This window comes from Taudactylus pleione, unplaced genomic scaffold (assembly GCF_031769625.1).
Source record: "Taudactylus pleione unplaced genomic scaffold, aTauple2 ptg000406l, whole genome shotgun sequence".
Lineage (NCBI taxonomy): Eukaryota > Metazoa > Chordata > Amphibia > Anura > Myobatrachidae > Taudactylus > Taudactylus pleione.
This window is the reverse complement of record NW_028284808.1, coordinates 1,463,291-1,486,315: the sequence shown is the minus strand read 5'-3', so window position 1 is coordinate 1,486,315 and position 23,025 is coordinate 1,463,291. Positions and strand designations below refer to the sequence as shown.

The following is a 23,025-nucleotide window of genomic DNA, read 5'->3' as shown; positions in this document are numbered from 1 at the left end:
TATGAGAAACAATAATGTCTTTTTCTCAGTCACTGTAGATTAGCATTGCCATTTATAAATAGAAAGAGCAGTATTAATTAGTAGATGTGGAATTAAATATTTGCAGCAATTTCAGATACATAGAGTCAGCAGCACAGACACAGAGCCTGAGAGCAGCACGCAAACACAGCAGCTGACACAGAGAGCCTGGGAGCAGCACGCAGACACAGCAGCTGACACAGAGAGCCTGAGAGCAGCACGCAGACACAGCAGCACACACACAGAGCCTGAGAGCAGCACGCAGACACAGCAGCTGACACAGAGAGCCTGGGAGCAGCACGCAGACACAACAGCTGACACAGAGAGCCTGAGAGCAGTACGCAGACACAGCAGCACAGACACAGAGCCTGAGAGCAGCACGCAGACACAGCAGCACAGACACAGAGCCTGAGAGCAGCACGCAGACACAGCAGCACACACACTGAGAGCCTGAGAGCAGCATGCAGACACAGCAGCACACACACAGAGCCTGAGACACAGCAGCACACACACAGAGCCTGGGAGCAGCACGCAGACACAGCAGCACACACACAGAGCCTGGGAGCAGCACGCACTTAACAATACAAAATTATGAGAAACAATAATGTCTTTTTCTCAGTCACTGTAGATTAGCATTGCCATTTATAAATAGAAAGAGCAGTAGTAATTAGTAGATGCAGAATTAAATATTTGCAGCAATTTCAGATACATAGAGTCAGCAGCACAGACACAGAGCCTGAGAGCAGCACGCAGACACAGCAGCACACACACAGAGCCTGGGAGCAGCACGCAGACACAGCAGCTGACACAGAGAGCCTGGGAGCAGCACGCAGACACAGCAGCTGACACAGAGAGCCTGGGAGCAGCACGCAGACACAACAGCTGACACAGAGAGCCTGGGAGCAGTACGCAGACACAGCAGCACAGACACAGACACTGAGAGCAGCACGCAGACACAGCAGCACACACACAGAGCCTGAGAGCAGCACGCAGACACAGCAGCACACACACAGAGCCTGAGAGCAGCACGCAGACACATAAGCTGACACTGAGAGCCTGGGAGCAGCACGCAGACACAGCAGCTGACACAGAGAGCCTGGGAGCAGCACGCAGACACAACAGCTGACACAGAGAGCCTGAGAGCAGTACGCAGACACAGCAGCACAGACACAGAGCCTGAGAGCAGCACGCAGACACAGCAGCACAGACACAGAGCCTGAGAGCAGCACGCAGACACAGCAGCACACACACACAGCCTGAGAGCAGCACGCAGACACAGCAGCACACACACTGAGCCTGGGAGCAGCACGCAGACACAGCAGCACACACACAGAGCCTGAGAGCAGCACGCAGACACAGCAGCTGACACAGAGAGCCTGAGAGCAGCACGCAGACACAGCAGCACGCAGACACAGAGCCTGAGAGCAGCACGCAGACACAGCAGCACAGACACAGAGCCTGAGAGCAGCACGCAGACACAGCAGCTGACACAGAGAGCCTGAGAGCAGCACGCAGACACAGCAGCACAGACACAGAGCCTGAGACACAGCAGCACACACACAGAGCCTGGGAGCAGCACGCAGACACAGCAGCACACACACAGAGCCTGGGAGCAGCATGCACTTAACAATACAAAATTATGAGAAACAATAATGTCTTTTTCTCAGTCACTGTAGATTAGCATTGCCATTTATAAATAGAAAGAGCAGTAGTAATTAGTAGATGCAGAATTAAATATTTGCAGCAATTTCAGATACATAGAGTCAGCAGCACAGACACAGAGCCTGAGAGCAGCACGCAGACACAGCAGCACACACACAGAGCCTGGGAGCAGCACGCACTTAACAATACAAAATTATGAGAAACAATAATGTCTTTTTCTCAGTCACTGTAGATTAGCATTGCCATTTATAAATAGAAAGAGCAGTATTAATTAGTAGATGTGGAAATAAATATTTGCAGCAATTTCAGATACATAGAGTCAGCAGCACAGACACAGAGCCTGAGAGCAGCACGCAGACACAGCAGCTGACACAGAGAGCCTGGGAGCAGCACGCAGACACAGCAGCTGACACAGAGAGCCTGAGAGCAGCACGCAGACACAGCAGCACACACACAGAGCCTGAGACACAGCAGCACACACACAGAGCCTGGGAGCAGCACGCAGACACAGCAGCACACACACAGAGCCTGGGAGCAGCATGCACTTAACAATACAAAATTATGAGAAACAATAATGTCTTTTTCTCAGTCACTGTAGATTAGCATTGCCATTTATAAATAGAAAGAGCAGTAGTAATTAGTAGATGCAGAATTAAATATTTGCAGCAATTTCAGATACATAGAGTCAGCAGCACAGACACAGAGCCTGAGAGCAGCACGCAGACACAGCAGCACACACACAGAGCCTGGGAGCAGCACGCAGACACAGCAGCTTATACAGAGAGCCTGGGAGCAGCACGCAGACACAGCAGCACACACACAGAGCCTGAGAGCAGCACGCAGACACAGCAGCTGACACAGAGAGCCTGGGAGCAGCACGCAGACACAGCAGCACACACACAGAGCCTGAGAACAGCACGCAGACACAACAGCTGACACAGAGAGCCTGGGAGCAGTACGCAGACACAGCAGCACAGACACAGAGCCTGAGAGCAGCACGCAGACACAGCAGCACACACACAGAGCCTGAGAGCAGCACGCAGACACAGCAGCTGACACAGAGAGTCTGGGAGCAGCACGCAGACACAGCAGCTGACACAGAGAGCCTGGGAGCAGCACGCAGACACAGCAGCTGACACAGAGAGCCTGAGAGCAGCACGCAGACACAGCAGCACACACACAGAGCCTGAGAGCAGCACGCAGACACAGCAGCTGACACAGAGAGCCTTGGAGCAGCACGCAGACACAACAGCTGACACAGAGAGCCTGAGAGCAGTACGCAGACACAGCAGCACAGACACAGAGCCTGAGAGCAGCACGCAGACACAGCAGTACAGACACAGAGCCTGAGAGCAGCACGCAGACACAGCAGCACACACACAGAGCCTGAGAGCAGCACGCAGACACAGCAGCACACACACAGAGCCTGAGACACAGCAGCACACACACAGAGCCTGGGAGCAGCACGCAGACACAGCAGCACATACACAGAGCCTGGAAGCAGCACGCACTTAACAATACAAAATTATGAGAAACAATAATGTCTTTTTCTCAGTCACTGTAGATTAGCATTGCCATTTATAAATAGAAAGAGCAGTAGTAATTAGTAGATGCAGAATTAAATATTTGCAGCAATTTCAGATACATAGAGTCAGCAGCACAGACACAGAGCCTGAGAGCAGCACGCAGACACAGCAGCACACACACAGAGCCTGGGAGCAGCACGCAGACACAGAAGCTGACACTGAGAGCCTGAGAGCAGCACGCAGACACAGCAGCACACACACAGAGCCTGAGAGCAGCACGCAGACACAGCAGCACAGACACAGAGCCTGGGAGCAGCACGCAGACACAGCAGCACACACACAGAGCCTGGGAGCAGCACGCACTTAACAATACAAAATTATGAGAAACAATAATGTCTTTTTCTCAGTCACTGTAGATTAGCATTGCCATTTATAAATAGAAAGAGCAGTATTAATTAGTAGATGTGGAATTAAATATTTGCAGCAATTTCAGATACATAGAGTCAGCAGCACAGACACAGAGCCTGAGAGCAGCACGCAAACACAGCAGCTGACACAGAGAGCCTGGGAGCAGCACGCAGACACAGCAGCTGACACAGAGAGCCTGAGAGCAGCACGCAGACACAGCAGCACACACACAGAGCCTGAGAGCAGCACGCAGACACAGCAGCTGACACAGAGAGCCTGGGAGCAGCACGCAGACACAACAGCTGACACAGAGAGCCTGAGAGCAGTACGCAGACACAGCAGCACAGACACAGAGCCTGAGAGCAGCACGCAGACACAGCAGCACAGACACAGAGCCTGAGAGCAGCACGCAGACACAGCAGCACACACACTGAGAGCCTGAGAGCAGCATGCAGACACAGCAGCACACACACAGAGCCTGAGACACAGCAGCACACACACAGAGCCTGGGAGCAGCACGCAGACACAGCAGCACACACACAGAGCCTGGGAGCAGCACGCACTTAACAATACAAAATTATGAGAAACAATAATGTCTTTTTCTCAGTCACTGTAGATTAGCATTGCCATTTATAAATAGAAAGAGCAGTAGTAATTAGTAGATGCAGAATTAAATATTTGCAGCAATTTCAGATACATAGAGTCAGCAGCACAGACACAGAGCCTGAGAGCAGCACGCAGACACAGCAGCACACACACAGAGCCTGGGAGCAGCACGCAGACACAGCAGCTGACACAGAGAGCCTGGGAGCAGCACGCAGACACAGCAGCTGACACAGAGAGCCTGGGAGCAGCACGCAGACACAACAGCTGACACAGAGAGCCTGGGAGCAGTACGCAGACACAGCAGCACAGACACAGACACTGAGAGCAGCACGCAGACACAGCAGCACACACACAGAGCCTGAGAGCAGCACGCAGACACAGCAGCACACACACAGAGCCTGAGAGCAGCACGCAGACACATAAGCTGACACTGAGAGCCTGGGAGCAGCACGCAGACACAGCAGCTGACACAGAGAGCCTGGGAGCAGCACGCAGACACAACAGCTGACACAGAGAGCCTGAGAGCAGTACGCAGACACAGCAGCACAGACACAGAGCCTGAGAGCAGCACGCAGACACAGCAGCACAGACACAGAGCCTGAGAGCAGCACGCAGACACAGCAGCACACACACACAGCCTGAGAGCAGCACGCAGACACAGCAGCACACACACTGAGCCTGGGAGCAGCACGCAGACACAGCAGCACACACACAGAGCCTGAGAGCAGCACGCAGACACAGCAGCTGACACAGAGAGCCTGAGAGCAGCACGCAGACACAGCAGCACGCAGACACAGAGCCTGAGAGCAGCACGCAGACACAGCAGCACAGACACAGAGCCTGAGAGCAGCACGCAGACACAGCAGCTGACACAGAGAGCCTGAGAGCAGCACGCAGACACAGCAGCACAGACACAGAGCCTGAGACACAGCAGCACACACACAGAGCCTGGGAGCAGCACGCAGACACAGCAGCACACACACAGAGCCTGGGAGCAGCATGCACTTAACAATACAAAATTATGAGAAACAATAATGTCTTTTTCTCAGTCACTGTAGATTAGCATTGCCATTTATAAATAGAAAGAGCAGTAGTAATTAGTAGATGCAGAATTAAATATTTGCAGCAATTTCAGATACATAGAGTCAGCAGCACAGACACAGAGCCTGAGAGCAGCACGCAGACACAGCAGCACACACACAGAGCCTGGGAGCAGCACGCACTTAACAATACAAAATTATGAGAAACAATAATGTCTTTTTCTCAGTCACTGTAGATTAGCATTGCCATTTATAAATAGAAAGAGCAGTATTAATTAGTAGATGTGGAAATAAATATTTGCAGCAATTTCAGATACATAGAGTCAGCAGCACAGACACAGAGCCTGAGAGCAGCACGCAGACACAGCAGCTGACACAGAGAGCCTGGGAGCAGCACGCAGACACAGCAGCTGACACAGAGAGCCTGAGAGCAGCACGCAGACACAGCAGCACACACACAGAGCCTGAGACACAGCAGCACACACACAGAGCCTGGGAGCAGCACGCAGACACAGCAGCACACACACAGAGCCTGGGAGCAGCATGCACTTAACAATACAAAATTATGAGAAACAATAATGTCTTTTTCTCAGTCACTGTAGATTAGCATTGCCATTTATAAATAGAAAGAGCAGTAGTAATTAGTAGATGCAGAATTAAATATTTGCAGCAATTTCAGATACATAGAGTCAGCAGCACAGACACAGAGCCTGAGAGCAGCACGCAGACACAGCAGCACACACACAGAGCCTGGGAGCAGCACGCAGACACAGCAGCTTATACAGAGAGCCTGGGAGCAGCACGCAGACACAGCAGCACACACACAGAGCCTGAGAGCAGCACGCAGACACAGCAGCTGACACAGAGAGCCTGGGAGCAGCACGCAGACACAGCAGCACACACACAGAGCCTGAGAACAGCACGCAGACACAACAGCTGACACAGAGAGCCTGGGAGCAGTACGCAGACACAGCAGCACAGACACAGAGCCTGAGAGCAGCACGCAGACACAGCAGCACACACACAGAGCCTGAGAGCAGCACGCAGACACAGCAGCTGACACAGAGAGTCTGGGAGCAGCACGCAGACACAGCAGCTGACACAGAGAGCCTGGGAGCAGCACGCAGACACAGCAGCTGACACAGAGAGCCTGAGAGCAGCACGCAGACACAGCAGCACACACACAGAGCCTGAGAGCAGCACGCAGACACAGCAGCTGACACAGAGAGCCTTGGAGCAGCACGCAGACACAACAGCTGACACAGAGAGCCTGAGAGCAGTACGCAGACACAGCAGCACAGACACAGAGCCTGAGAGCAGCACGCAGACACAGCAGTACAGACACAGAGCCTGAGAGCAGCACGCAGACACAGCAGCACACACACAGAGCCTGAGAGCAGCACGCAGACACAGCAGCACACACACAGAGCCTGAGACACAGCAGCACACACACAGAGCCTGGGAGCAGCACGCAGACACAGCAGCACATACACAGAGCCTGGAAGCAGCACGCACTTAACAATACAAAATTATGAGAAACAATAATGTCTTTTTCTCAGTCACTGTAGATTAGCATTGCCATTTATAAATAGAAAGAGCAGTAGTAATTAGTAGATGCAGAATTAAATATTTGCAGCAATTTCAGATACATAGAGTCAGCAGCACAGACACAGAGCCTGAGAGCAGCACGCAGACACAGCAGCACACACACAGAGCCTGGGAGCAGCACGCAGACACAGAAGCTGACACTGAGAGCCTGAGAGCAGCACGCAGACACAGCAGCACACACACAGAGCCTGAGAGCAGCACGCAGACACAGAGCCTGGGAGCAGCACGCAGACACAGCAGCACACACACAGAGCCTGGGAGCAGCACGCACTTAACAATACAAAATTATGAGAAACAATAATGTCTTTTTCTCAGTCACTGTAGATTAGCATTGCCATTTATAAATAGAAAGAGCAGTATTAATTAGTAGATGTGGAATTAAATATTTGCAGCAATTTCAGATACATAGAGTCAGCAGCACAGACACAGAGCCTGAGAGCAGCACGCAAACACAGCAGCTGACACAGAGAGCCTGGGAGCAGCACGCAGACACAGCAGCTGACACAGAGAGCCTGAGAGCAGCACGCAGACACAGCAGCACACACACAGAGCCTGAGAGCAGCACGCAGACACAGCAGCTGACACAGAGAGCCTGGGAGCAGCACGCAGACACAACAGCTGACACAGAGAGCCTGAGAGCAGTACGCAGACACAGCAGCACAGACACAGAGCCTGAGAGCAGCACGCAGACACAGCAGCACAGACACAGAGCCTGAGAGCAGCACGCAGACACAGCAGCACACACACTGAGAGCCTGAGAGCAGCATGCAGACACAGCAGCACACACACAGAGCCTGAGACACAGCAGCACACACACAGAGCCTGGGAGCAGCACGCAGACACAGCAGCACACACACAGAGCCTGGGAGCAGCACGCACTTAACAATACAAAATTATGAGAAACAATAATGTCTTTTTCTCAGTCACTGTAGATTAGCATTGCCATTTATAAATAGAAAGAGCAGTAGTAATTAGTAGATGCAGAATTAAATATTTGCAGCAATTTCAGATACATAGAGTCAGCAGCACAGACACAGAGCCTGAGAGCAGCACGCAGACACAGCAGCACACACACAGAGCCTGGGAGCAGCACGCAGACACAGCAGCTGACACAGAGAGCCTGGGAGCAGCACGCAGACACAGCAGCTGACACAGAGAGCCTGGGAGCAGCACGCAGACACAACAGCTGACACAGAGAGCCTGGGAGCAGTACGCAGACACAGCAGCACAGACACAGACACTGAGAGCAGCACGCAGACACAGCAGCACACACACAGAGCCTGAGAGCAGCACGCAGACACAGCAGCACACACACAGAGCCTGAGAGCAGCACGCAGACACATAAGCTGACACTGAGAGCCTGGGAGCAGCACGCAGACACAGCAGCTGGCACAGAGAGCCTGGGAGCAGCACGCAGACACAACAGCTGACACAGAGAGCCTGAGAGCAGTACGCAGACACAGCAGCACAGACACAGAGCCTGAGAGCAGCACGCAGACACAGCAGCACAGACACAGAGCCTGAGAGCAGCACGCAGACACAGCAGCACACACACACAGCCTGAGAGCAGCACGCAGACACAGCAGCACACACACTGAGAGCCTGAGAGCAGCATGCAGACACAGCAGCACACACACAGAGCCTGAGACACAGCAGCACACACACAGAGCCTGGGAGCAGCACGCAGACACAGCAGCACACACACAGAGCCTTGGAGCAGCACGCACTTAACAATACAAAATTATGAGAAACAATAATGTCTTTTTCTCAGTCACTGTAGATTAGCATTGCCATTTATAAATAGAAAGAGCAGTAGTAATTAGTAGATGCAGAATTAAATATTTGCAGCAATTTCAGATACATAGAGTCAGCAGCACAGACACAGAGCCTGAGAGCAGCACGCAGACACAGCAGCACACACACAGAGCCTGGGAGCAGCACGCAGACGCAGCAGCTGACACAGAGAGCCTGGGAGCAGCACGCAGACACAGCAGCTGACACAGAGAGCCTGGGAGCAGCACGCAGACACAACAGCTGACACAGAGAGCCTGGGAGCAGTACGTAGACACAGCAGCACAGACACAGACACTGAGAGCAGTACGCAGACACAGCAGCACACACACAGAGCCTGAGAGCAGCACGCAGACACATAAGCTGACACTGAGAGCCTGAGAGCAGCACGCAGTCACAGCAGATGACACTGAGAGCCTGAGAACAGCACGCAGACACAGCAGGACAGACACAGAGCCTGGGAGCAGCACGCAGACACAGAAGTTGACACTGAGAGCCTGGGAGCAGCACGCAGACACAGCAGCTGACACTAAGAGCCTGGGAGCAGAGGTCAGCACTGGTGTGCGCAGGGGAGAGAGCAGCATGTCCGAGGGTGGCACTGTCACAGTGTACCTGCCTATGATGGCCTTCATGCTTTGAAGAAATTTTCTAGTATATTGAAATTGCCTTAGAAAAAAATTAGGAGTCTGTTTATAACATTATATCAGGATTGCCGTGTTTATTGAGAAGTGCTACAACATTAAATGGAGAGAGTAAACAGAAACCTTTTCTATGCCTGATGCTCCCTAATTCTGGTGAGTAGATATTATATACAGTTTTGGATTATTGGATGACATAGACGCATCTGCTATCAAGAATTATAAACAGTCTTACTTCTATGTATATTTAGAAGCGACAAATTTTTCTATATTGTTTTGTATATGGTCCTAGCTTTCAGTTTCCATGCTTTCCGGATGGGAGCATCAATAGGGAGATTATTTTAATCTCACCTTACTTATACCCCTTTCACACAGTCTATATACCTGGGTTTTTGGCGGTGCATGTGCACAGACCCCGGTCTAGATGTGTGAAAGGGGCTCACCCGGATCGCCTGTAGTCTGAATGGCATAACCCAGATTGCGATGATCTGGGTCATGCCTTTATGGGCTCGATTCAATTGATTGCGAAGTAAATAGTGCCGGGAAGGAGTTCCCGGCGCTATTCAATTCTGCCTGCTGTTAGGTAAGGGAAAGCCCGTTCGCCCACCCCTCCTGCCTTAAACAGGGTGTTTAGTCGCAAGAACGGACATTCTCTGACTAAACTTCCCAGTGCGATGCTATTTTCCCGGCGCTAAGGGCAGTAAACAGCATCACGTCTGTACTCTTGTCAGATTCTGCTTTCAGGCCTGGAGGGGTGCGAGAAGAAATCCTTAACAGCGTGCTGAATTGAATATTTACTTTGTGCAATAGAATCGGGCCCAAAGGCTCTGATTGGCCGGCTTAGTGACTCTGGGAGATGACATCATCTCCAAGCGTCCACTACTGCCTGACGGAAGACCCAGGTCTCTGGGTCCCGTGTGAAGGGTGGCGACCCGGGAATAAGCTGGGTTCTCACCAAGGCCGGTGCAAGGTTTAGTGGACCCTAGGCAAAGGTTCACAATGCTGGCCCTGTTTTCCCCCAAACCCTCCGCCCAGCTCACAGACACAGCGCCCCAATAAAATTCACATGACCCGAATTAAAGGGATGATTCCCACTGCAGTGCCCCCAGTAGTAAGGCCCCCTGTAGTGCCCTCAGTAGTAATGCCCTTGTAGTGCACCCAGTAGTAATGCTCCCTGCAGTGCCCCCAGTAGTAATGTTCCCTGCAGTGCCCCCAGTAGTAATGCCCTTGTAGTGCACCCAGTAGTAATGCTCCCTGCAGTGCCCCAGTAGTAATGTTCCCTGCAGTGCCCCCAGTAGTAATGCCCTTGTAGTGCACCCAGTAGTAATGCTCCCTGCAGTGCTCCCAGTAGTAATGTTCCCTGCAGTGCCCCCAGTAGTAAGGCTCCATGCAGTGCCCCAGTAGTAATGCCCTTGTAGTGCCCCCAGTAGTAAGGCTCCATGCAGTGCCCCAGTAGTAATGCTCCTTGAAGTGCCCCCAGTTGTAGTGCTCCCAATAGTGCCCCATATGATGCCCCCAGTAGTAAGGCCCCTGTAGTCCCGCCAACAGTAAGGCCGCTGTAGTGTCCCCATATGATGTCCCCAGTAGTGCACCCTGTAGTAAGCCCCCCGCGCGCACAAAAAAAAAATTACTTACCTCATGACGTCACTCCCATAGCGCACTGCGGGACCCGGAAGCCGGAGCTCAGGATTTAGCTCCGGCTGGCGCTTGGGGGGGGGGGGACAGAGAGGAGCAGGGCGCCCGCCGGTAACACAATATCAGCGGGTGCCCGGCAAATGGAGGGTGCGATCACACCACAGTAATCGCACCTCCTGCACCCTCCGTAGTTAGGGCAGACTCAGAAGCGCCCTCCAGTGGCCGGCGCCCCTAAGTAGCTGCATAAGCTTGCCTAGTGGAAACGCTAACCCTGGTTCTCACCCATGTGTAAAGGGATAGCCCTGTTTCAACCCGTGCTCAGTTTCCTGGGTTCGAGCCGGGTTGAAGCTGGGTATTTATATCTGAAAAGGGTATAAGAGACACTGGACCGGACTCTGAGATGGACGGTATTGCACAGCCGCGAGGAAGCGGCTTTGTAATATCGGCCAATGCAAATGCAGCAGGAGATATCTGGAGGAAATAGACACCTCCTTGCTGCATTTGCGATCCGACTGCAGCGTCCGTAGGCGGACGCTGCATCGGATCACCATCGTGACCATCGGCTGGGACTTGCGCATCCTGGCCGGTTCCTGGCAGCCTGCAAGGCCAGGAAATCTGCGACCACCGAAACTGACCTGGTCTTGTCCCTCCCGGAAAATGGGGGTGAAACGCTCCCGGGAACGCAGATCAGACATGACCCCGCTCCGCCCCCAAACGCTGCAGCATGTCAAGTGATGCTGTGGCTTGGAGGATTTGTAAGCGATATCGTAGGATCTGTCCTGCACATGCGCAGAATGGGTCCTCAGCATGCGCAGTCCCCGAAATATCGGAGATGTATGGGTTTGTGTATAGTGGCCAGTTATTTGCTCCATAGTTTCCTTGATGGTTTGAAAAGTGTATCACGGGGGTGCTGCCTATGTTTACTCCAAAGCATATCTTAAGCTGAGATATACAGTCAGGTGCATAAATATTGGGACATTGACAGAATTTTCATATTTTGGCCTCTATTCACCACCACAATGGCTTTGAAATGAAACAAACAAGATGTGATTTAACTGCAGTCTTTCAGATTTAATTTGAGGGTAATTACATCCAAATCAGGTGAAGGGTGTAGGAATTACAACGGTTTCTATATGTGCCTCCCACTTTTTAAGGGGCCAAAAGTAACGGGACTCTCAACTCAAAAGCTATTTCATGGACAGGTGTGGGCTATTCCCTCGTTATTTCATTATCAATTAAGCAGGTAAAAGGTCTGGAGTTGATTTTAGGTGTGACATTTGCATTTGGAATCAGTTGCTGTCGACTCTCAATATTCTGTCTATGGGGGTCATTCAGACCCGCTCGCGAGCGGCAGTACGCTCGCAAGCGGGTCGATGTTCCCCAATGCGCGTGCGCATGATGGAGGGAGCTCCGTCGTGCGCATGCGCGAGACCCGGGGAGTGACGGGCTTTCCATCGCTCTGGGTCTCGCACCAAAGGGGGCGTGCTGTCGATGTTGGTGGGCGTGCCGGGGGCGTGCCTGCCAGACGGAGGCTTTCCCATGGGAACGCCTACCGTCTGAAGCCGGCCCCACTGACATCACTAGTGATGTCAGTGGGAGTGATTTTGGCTCTGATAGAGCCAAAATCACTCCAGGGCTTGTGGCAGGGAGACCCTACCGCAGGGTCTCCGTCGCAAGTCCGATGGTTGCGATGGTCAAGACCATCGCGACCATCTTTTTGGCCGCTCGCATATGCTGTGGGTGGTCACCCACAGCTATATGAGCGGCCAGGTGGCCGCTCCATTTTCATTGAGGAGGGCCCTGATTCAGAGCGAGCGCTCTGGTCAGAGCGTTCAGCTCTGAATCAGGCCCAATGTCCCAATATTTATGCACCTGACTGTATCATATCTTGGGCACCAATCCCAACAATCCGGCTAAGTAATATAAAATATAATATGTAATATAAAAATAAATTGGGGTTTGCTAGATCACCTTTACTTACTGGAAAAAGCAATATTAACTTCCACAGCTGTACCACCTAGAAAGTTTTGTTACCGAGATCCAGCACCACCTAGCCTAGCATTTCCTGATGCCCATTTCGGGGGGCTCGTTTGCTCTTCTTACAACTCTGGCTGAGAATGTGATTGGTTCTGTCACCCCCAGCCTTCCATTCACCGCCATTTTAAAGTGGCGCACAAAATACATTTACCGTCTAGGTAAAGCTGGTTATTAGGTACTAGGTGGCAGCTTTAATAACGTGGTGGTTATTTTTTGCCTGCATGTTGTTTTTTATTTGCACTAATAATGTAATGAATTGCTTCCTAACTTCCTCTCTGTTCATCTCTATAAATACAAAGCAGAACATCTTTTGGAACACTAGAAGGTTTAGTAGTTTGCAAAACACAACAATGGGCCTTATTTTGTGATATTCATGAATAATAAAACTACATTGTTTTTTTTTTTAAACTAATGGACAGTGATATGAAAGTACACATATAACGCTCAGGGAAGCAAAGTCATGGTAGGTCAGTGACTTAGACTTAAAGAGAGCCGGCAGTAGAGCACATACATCAGAGTGACAGATAAGCATTACTAGTCAGGACAAAGGGTTACACAGTCATTGTTAAACATAAAAGTATTGTTAGAAAATGGATTCCTGCTTATTCCTATTTGCTGGATTGGGTTTAAGGTGAAGTAAAATGCCCCAAGAAGTATGGGTTCCTGTTATATATATGATGTGCATAGTATGCGCATAATAGAAGTCAAACCTGATACTCTCATAGGTCAGTAACTCCGAAGCATCATGTTCAAACGCAGGCACTGTATATTGTGGAAATAATACTGTTGTTAGATTAAAAGAAATTTACAACTTCAAAATAAGTTCGATTAACTCTAATACACGACTCTAAAGGGGCGATTCAATTGTTTTCGCCGGGGGTGGTAGTGCTGGGCACCCAGCGAAGTAATTACATTTTTGCTCCGTTAGGGTGAGAGCAGCCGAGGAGGCGAGCAGAAATGGGTGATAAATCCTGCTTTTGGGGTCGCCCAAACGGGAGTGTGGGCTCCCTAATCTGGGCTTTAGATGGGTTTTGCACGGCGAAACCCGGACTAATTACCCGCAAAGAGCGCTTTAATGAATGGATGCCCAAATCAATTGAGTTGCAACATTGGGCGCCCATTAAATGCCGTGACATATAAAAACAGTTGAATCGCCCCCAGTATATGTTAAACTATATTTCTGGAAAAGCACTGTCCAGATATCTGTTGTTTGCATGATGCTGAAGAGAAGATGGAATGGCTTCCTGCTTGGATATCTGGGAAATGTAAACGGGGGTTTGAGATGACCTCTAGTTTTTTTTTTGTTTTTTTTGGCATACGCTCCTAAATAAATTAAGTTTTGTTGGAACATATGATTTGGAGACCGTTATATAGAATGGGGGTCCATCCACCTATCATGGGCTTTATGCTGGCCATACATTGTCAGATAAAATGTCTGTCAGACCTACAGTCTGAAACTCATCAGATATCGAGGCCATACACAGTGGGGGAGATTTATCAAAGCGTGTACAGAGATAACGTACCAAGCAATCAGCTCCTAACTGTCATTTTTCAAACACAGCCTGTAAAACCACAGAAGCTGATTGGTTAGTACTTTATCTCTCTCCACTCAATGGAGGAGTTTTATCAAAGCTTGAAGAGAAATAAAGTACCAACCAATTAGCTCCTGTCACTTGTCAAACACAGCCTCTAAGCTGGCAGTTAGGAGCTGATTGGTTGGTACTTTATCTCTCTCCAAACTTTAATACATCTCCTCCCATTTCTTTCCAAGCTTAGATTAATCTCCTCCACAACTGTGAGATATTTCATAATGTATGGGCACACGATATCTGCGTTCCTCTCCTAGGGAGATAACCTTTCCTATTTCCTCTCCTGTGAAGTAACGGGAAATGTCAGACTGTCAACCCGCAGCAGCCCATACCCTGCCGTACACTACACAATTATTGGCCCGATCCGCCAATAATCCACGGAACGGGACGATAATTATGCATACTGTATGCCTAATTACACTATAATTACATATCGTCCACATCGGCGAGTGTGTACCCGCTATGTCGCTGGCTATGTGCGCTTCCGCACGTTGCCAGCGACATCGTCCGTCGGACCTGCATATAGTCATCGGGGGCCACGCCGCTGAACTGCCGTCGTTCTGTAGCTGCCGGCATCGGCAATTGTGTATGCACTTGCTGATGCTGGGACCCGCCACGGACAACAGCGTGCTGGGTACACATCGTTAAGTGTGCACCAAGCATTAAATGACACAAATGCAATTGTGGAAGGATCTTGCAAATGTCACTATACTGCTCATGTACCAAAGAAATAGGTGACGGCGTGTGGAAGCAGATGTGACCCCTGTCAGTCTCTGAGTACCTAGAAATCCCCCTACCAGGCCAATCCATCCCCACAGGACACAATTATTCCTTTTTCTTTCAAAGTGAGACAGAGGGCAACATTGACTGTGGTTTGGCTGCGGTTTTGCTATCTGCAGATTTACTAAGTCCAAAACCGCTGCAAAACTGCCATCAAAACACATTTTAGAATAGAAAAGAGCAGGGCTGTCATTTAGAAACCACTGCAAAACCACCACCAAACCCCTGGGGTTTAGAATAGAATAGAAACCGCCATCAAACCCCCGGGGTTTAGAATAGAATAGAAACCCCCACCAAACCGCCGGGGTTTAGAATAGAATAGAAACCGCCACCAAACCGCCGGGGTTTAGAATAGAATAGAAACCGCCGTCAAACCGCCGCTTAGTAAATTTGCCCAGAATCTCAGTCTCATCAGGCCGGTCTGTGAGCTCCGAATGGGCTGCTTCCACATAGCTATGGAGATGGCTGAGAGCAGTACAGGGGAGCTGCTGCGGCTGCAGCTCCTCCCTGACAGCTCCCATGTGCCTTTGAGTGCCAGTGATGTCACTCACTGTACTCATCGGCTTAAGTCCGGAGAGCAGGTAATTTAGCACTGCCACAAACAACAGTCATCACAGGTACCTGCCATCTTCTTTTTATACCATGGGTGTGGGGGGAGATGGTCTGTAGAGTGTTTGTAATCTGCAGTGTGAGTGTCTGTGTGTAATCTGCAGTGTGAGTGTCTGTGTAATCTGCAGTGCGAGTGTCTGTGTGTAATCTGCAGTGTGTGTAATCTGCAGTGTGAGTGTCTGTGTGTAATCTGCAGTGCGAGTGTCTGTGTAATCTGCAGTGTGTGTAATCTGCAGGGTGTGTAATCTGCAGTGTGAGTGTCTGTGTGTGTAGTCTGCATTATGAGTGTCTGTGTGTGTAGTCTGCAGTGTGAGTGTCTGTGTGTAATCTGCATTGTGTGTAATCTGCATTGTGAGTGTTTCTGTGTAATCTGCAGGGTGTGTAATCTGCAGTGTGAGTGTCTGTGTGTGTAGTCTGCATTATGAGTGTCTGTGTGTGTGTGTAGTCTGCAGTGTGAGTGTCTGTGTGTAATCTGCAGGGTGTGTAACCTGCAGTGTGAGTGTCTGTGTGTGTGTAGTCTGCAGAGAGTGTCTGTGTAATCTGCAGTGTGAGCAGGGCCACCATCAGGGAGGGACTGCCTGGACTGGAGTCCCGGCCCACTCCACTGCCACCCCCGATTCCCCCCCCCCTCCCCCTTTAATTTCTGCCATTTTTTTTTTTACGGAGAGCAGCAGCAGCACTGCTGCTGTCTTCGTCAAATTATTTTAAGGTGATGGGCACTAGGACCCGCTGCGGCTCTAAGAGTCTCGTTCCAGCTCCAGCAACACATGCAGACGCATCAATGCTCGGGCACCAGGACTCAGCAGAGGAGACAGCGCCACAACTAGTAAGTTTAAACATGCTGTGCTGTGTCTGTGAAAATGGGGGAGAGGGGAGGCTGGCTGGACACACACAGAAGAGGGGGCTGGTTGGAGACATAAGGGGGGCTGGTTGGACACATAAGGGGGGCTGGTTGGACAGATAAGGGGGGCTGGTTGGAGACATAAGGGAGTCTGGCTGGGGACACACATAAGGGGGGCTGGTTGGACACATAAGGGAGGCTGACTGGACAAACACAGAAGAGGGGGCTGGTTGGACACATAAGGGGGGCTGGTTGGACACATAAGGGGGACTGGTTGGACACATAAGGGGGGCTGGTTGAAGAAATAAGGGAGCCTGGTTGGACACACACATAAGGGGGGCTGGTTGGACACACACAGAAGGGGGGCTGGCTGGACACACACAGAAGGGGGCCTGGTTGGACACATAATGGAGGCTGGCTGGACAAACACAGAAGAAGGGGCTGGTTGGACACATAAGGGGGGCTGGTTGGAGACATAAGGGGGGCTGGTTGGACACATAAGGGGGGCTGGTTGGAGACATAAGCAAGCCTGGCTGGACATACACATAAGGGGGGCTGGTTGGAGACATAAGGGGGCTGGTTGGAGACATAAGGGAGCCTGGTTGGACACACACATAAGGGGGGCTGGTTGGACACACACAGAAGGGGGGCTGGCTGGACACACACAGAAGGGGGCCTGGTTGGACACATAATGGAGGCTGGCTGGACAAACACAGAAGAAGGGGCTGGTTGGACACATAAGGGGGGCTGGTTGGAGACATAAGGGGGGCTGGTTGGACACATAAGGGGGGCTGGTTGGAGACATAAGCGAGCCTGGCTGGACATACACATAAGGGGGGCTGGTTGGAGACATAAGGGGGCTGGTTGGAGACATAAGGGGGCCTGGTTGGACACACAAGGGGAGCTGGCTGCACACACACAGGAAGGGGCCTGGCTGGACACACATAAGGGAGGCTGGATGGACACATAAGGGGGCCTGGCTGGACACACAACGGGGCCTAGTTGGACACACACAGGGGGGCTGGTTGGACACATAAGGGAGCTGGCTGTATGCACATAAGGAGGGGCCTGGCTGGACACACACAGAAGGGGAGCTGGCTGGATGCACACAGAAGGGGGTCTGGTTGGACACACACAGAAGGGGAGCTGGATGGACACATAAGGGGGGCTGGCTGGAAGCACATAAGGGGGGTCTTGCTGGATGACCATAAGGGGGGCTGGCTGGACACACACAGAAGAGGGGCCTGGTTGGACACATAAGGGGGCCTGGCTGGACACACACAGAAGGGGGCTGGTTGGACATAGAAGGGGGGCTGGCTAGACACACATAAGGGAGGCTGGCTGGACAAACACAGAAGAAGGGGCTGGATGCACACAGAAGGGGGCCTGGTTGGACACACACAGAAGGGGGGCTGGATGGCACATAAGGGGGGTCTTGCTGGATGACCATAAGGGGGCCTGGCTGGACACACACAGAAGGGGGGCTGGTTGGACACAGAAGGGGGGATGGCTAGACGCACATAAGGGGGCCTGGCTGGACACACATAAAGAGGGTCTTGCTGGATGACCATAAGGAGTTTCTTGCTGGACACACACAGAAGAGAGGCCTGGCTGGACATACACAGAAGTGGGGCTGATTGGACACATAAGGGGGGCTTGGCTGGACACACACAAAAGGGGTGCTGGTTGGACACATAAGGGGGGCTGGCTGTATGCACATAGGGGGGGTCTTGCTGGATGACCATAAGGGGGGCTGGCTGGACGCACATAAGAGGGCAGGCTTGATATTTTTTGGCCAAATATTTTTGTAGGAATAAGGTAGTGGGACCCCACAATTTCTGATGGCAGCCGTGAGTGTGAGTGTCTGTGTGTGTAATCTGCAGTTCGAGTTCCTGTGTGTAATAATGTAACTATCCATGTGTGAGAAGCATGTGGGGAAGTGGGTGGTAAATATATATATATATACATAATAAACACACACACACACATACATACATACATACATATGCAGAAACCCCCCCTTACAAATCCTGCATTTGCCCCTGCCTGTTACTGATGGATCTTTTACACCTAGCATGGGTGGGTGCATGTCCAGATACTAGTGATAGCTGCCGGGGGGAGAAGCTTGCACATGCAGCCATAGGGATTTTTGGCATACTGGGGCAGATATCTGCAGTAGCATAAGGGAGTAAGTAGGATACAGCGGCCGAATGTAAAAGCCGTCGCGGATGCATATGACTCGGAATTAGGCCCTATATGTGCACATGTAAATGTTCTCTAGGTAAATGGAGACCTATTTAGTGTATACTTAATCTCACAACAGATGATTAGATAGTGAGGTATGTCTTGTTTCCCTAATGAGTTATCTCTGCTGGTGGATATTTGTCCTCACAAAGGGTGCTGCAGTATCCTATAATAGGCAGATTTGCTGCCTTAAGTCATTTGGGTGTATATTGTGTTTTTACATCACATTGACCAACATGTATTTGTAGTGAACATTTTCCATTCATAGCTGTGATTTATCCCATGGAAGCTCACTTATCTCTTTCCTCTGTGTTTCTTTATGGAATGTATGACATCTCTTGGGGGTAGCCTATATTTATGAAACAGTGACTTTTGCAAGTCGCTGCTTCTTAGCAAGATTAACCTCAAAATTTAAAGAGGCACTAATATTAGCTGCCAAACATACCGGGCTGTACAACTTAATATTAGTGCTGCTTTAAATTTGAGGTCAAAGGCAATGATTTGTGAATAAAGCTCTTAGGCCACGATTCAATTCAGCGCGACGCTGAATAGCGGCGGGAGGGAGCTTCCGGGTCTATTCAATTACATGCGCTGTTAAGTCGGAGAATGCCAGTTCTCGCGACTTATACTGGGTGTTTAGTCACGAGAACCAATATTCTCTTAACTAAAGATCCGTCCGCGAGGCTGATGGCGCCGCGCTAAGTCACCAAATAGCCGCACCCTGGCACTTTTATTGGATTTCTCCTCGCACCCCCGGGGTGACTGTTTACAGATCATTGATAAAGATCATTTAGCAAAGAATAATGTCATTCTAATCAGCCTAAAACCAGTGTTATGCTACTACCTGCATGATGGCATGCCATAAAGCGTATCTGTGTATTTATAATAAAATATGACATGTTAAAATGTCCCTCTAAATGATATAAAAAGACAGAGTACTTTCTTATAGCGTGGACAAAAATAGAATTTTATAGGATTTTGATATCAAGTTTTTTTTATTTTTATAACATTTAACTGTCCATTAATGTTTGATCCTTGAAGTCCTTAACAAAAGACGAATGATCCAAAGCGCTATTGGAAAATGTAATTTCCCTCTGATTTATTGCTGTCGGGATATTGCACTGTGGCTGATTGAGTTTCCATGTTTTGCAGAAAGTGGAATAACTGTAATGATTCAGACAAGCGTGATGCAGGTTAGGGAATCAGAAATTCCACTACGACTAATATTTGATCTGCCCGTTACCTATCCATCCTGCCTACCAAACCTCTCTGTCAGCTCGGAAAAACTAACTAGGGCACAGTGCAAAGGACTAAGAGACAAATTACTTGACCAAGCTGGCAAACATCTCTCAGAACCTATGATACATGACTTGCTTCTGTGGACAGAGCAGAATATTAACAATCTAACTGGGGATTCCATCCAAGATGAAAACCACCTTCTGTCAGCAGTGACTGACGATGGGACCTGGACAACACTTTTACATTTAGATCACATGAGAGCTAAGAACAAATATGTCAGAACTGTAGAAAAATGGACGGCTGATTTGAAGCTGACCGGAAAGATAATGTTCATGAGCAAGCTAATACTGATTCTTCTGCAAGGGGACAGAAGTAGTATCCGGGTGAGTAGAGAAAACCCATTGTATCTTTAAGCTGAAAGTATAAACAATGTCCTTATTATCCAAACCATTGTGCCAGAAATGAAGTAGTCACTTGTGGGTTAATATTCTGGATAAAACGCTCTTATGGCGTGAAGGAACTGTATACCTCCTGGCGAGTTTGATGTGAAGTTGCGCCGAGGACATAAACCTAGAAAGTGCACACTTGCTTTTTTATTTTTTTATTTTTACATCTGCGTTTTAAAGTGAACGTATAACATCAACTTGTGTTTGGTGTATAAATGCTTCAGGAGCAAAACTATAGCAGTCATTATCTTCATCATAATGGTGACTGCTATATCTTTCGTTAAACTAAATAAATCATAACCAGTGCCTGGGCTCTACAGAATGGGCTGGTTAGCACAAAGGGACTCCCAAGTGGGGACTCCTCCTGCAAATGGGAGAACTAGCACCAGGCTAAATAGGCTGGCAGGTCACAATATAATAGGGAAAACCGTAGCGCGTGCAGAAATGTTAACAATGAAAGATACGCAAGTCATGCAACACTAGACTTATGGACATGCATCTGCATCTAATATACTTGTAACTTTGAATAGGATAAAGCTATAATGGGCTTTCTGTGCTTTCATGTACACACCTTTACTGCACTGTGCTTGCATGTACACGCCCTTACTGCACTGTGCTTGCATGTACACGCTCTTACTGCACTGTGCTTGCATGTACACGCCCTTACTTCACTGTGCTTGCATGTACACGCCCTTACTGCACTGTGCTTGCATTTACACACCCTTACTGCACTGTGCTTGCATGTACACGCCCTTACTGCACTGTGCTTGCATGTACACGCCCTTACTGCACTGTGCTTGCATTTACACGCCCTTACTGCACTGTGCTTGCATTTACACGCCCTTACTGCACTGTGCTTGCATTTACACGCCCTTTCTGCACTGTGCTTGCATGTGCACGCCCTTACTGCACTGTGCTTGCATGTGCACGCCCTTACTGCACTGTGCTTGCATGTGCACGCCCTTACTGCACTGTGCTTGCATGTGCATGCCCTTACTGCACTGTGCTTGCATTTTTACTGCACTGTGCTTGCATGTGCACGTCCTTACTGCACTGTGCTTGCATGTACACGCCCTTACACACCCTTACTGCACTGTGCTTGCATTTACACGCCCTTACTGCACTGTGCTTGCATGTACACGCCCTTACACACCCTTACTGCACTGTGCTTGCATTTACACGCCCTTACTGCATTGTGCTTGCATGTACACGCCCTTACTGCACTGTGCTTGCATGTGCACGCCCTTACTGCACTGTGCTTGCATGTGCATGCCCTTACTGCACTGTGCTTGCATTTACACGCCCTTACTGCACTGTGCTTGCATGTGCACGTCCTTACTGCACTGTGCTTGCATGTACACGCCCTTACACACCCTTACTGCACTGTGCTTGCATTTACACGCCCTTACTGCACTGTGCTTGCAATGTACACGACCTTACTGCACTGTGCTTGCATGTATACGCCCTTACTGCACTGTGCTTGCATGTGCACACCCTTACTGCACTGTGCTTGCATGTGCACACCCTTACTGCACTGTGCTTGCATGTGAATACTCCTGATCTGCATATGCTGCAAATGGAAGATTGTTTTTTAACTCTAAAGGTGCAAACACACACAATGATTATTTGACCGATTATCGTTAAACGATATCGTTTAACGATAATTGTTTGAAAAAATTATTCACTTTCTGAGTCAAACGATGAACGATTATTGTTCATGCGCGTTCACGTTTGTAGTTTGTAGTTCAGTCAGACTTGTCAACTCAACGATTTTCAGTAAGGGAATATGCAAAAATCGTTTGTAGTTCTAAAAAATCGTTCATTACACTTAAATGAACATAGTAAATGAATAACTTTAGTAAACGATTTTAGTTCATTTTTTCAAGGGAGATAATCGTTTACTAAAATCGTTCATTAACTAAATCGTTGTGTGTGTATGCAGCTTAAAGGTGCATACACACACAACGATTTTTTTTGAACGATTATTGTTAAACGATATCGTTTAAAAAAATCGTTCACATTCTGAGTCAAACGATGAACGATTATTGTTCATGCGCGTTCACATTTGTAGTTTGTAGTTCAGTCAGACTTGTCAACTCAACGATTTTCAGTAAGGGAATATGCAAAAATCGCTTGTAGTTCTAAAAAATCGTTCATTACACTTAAATGAACATAGTAAATGAACAACTTTAGTAAACGATTTTAGTTCATTTTTTCAAGGTAGAAAATAGTTTACTAAAAGCTTCAAGCTGCATACACACACAACGATTGAGTTAATGAACGATTTTAGTAAACGATTTTCTACCTT

At 49.4% G+C, this 23,025-nt stretch overlaps 1 protein-coding gene across 1 annotated transcript in view; it reads left to right on the top strand.

Annotated features, from left to right (window-relative positions):
• The window catches only part of RWDD3 (RWD domain containing 3), a 36,289-nt gene that overhangs the window by 8,800 nt on the left and 4,464 nt on the right, over positions 1–23,025 (top strand). The window contains exon 2 of the mRNA XM_088446805.1: positions 20,185–20,654. Within this exon, the coding sequence (XP_088302931.1) occupies positions 20,185–20,654 (470 nt within the window). The remainder of the gene's footprint in view (positions 1–20,184; positions 20,655–23,025) is intronic.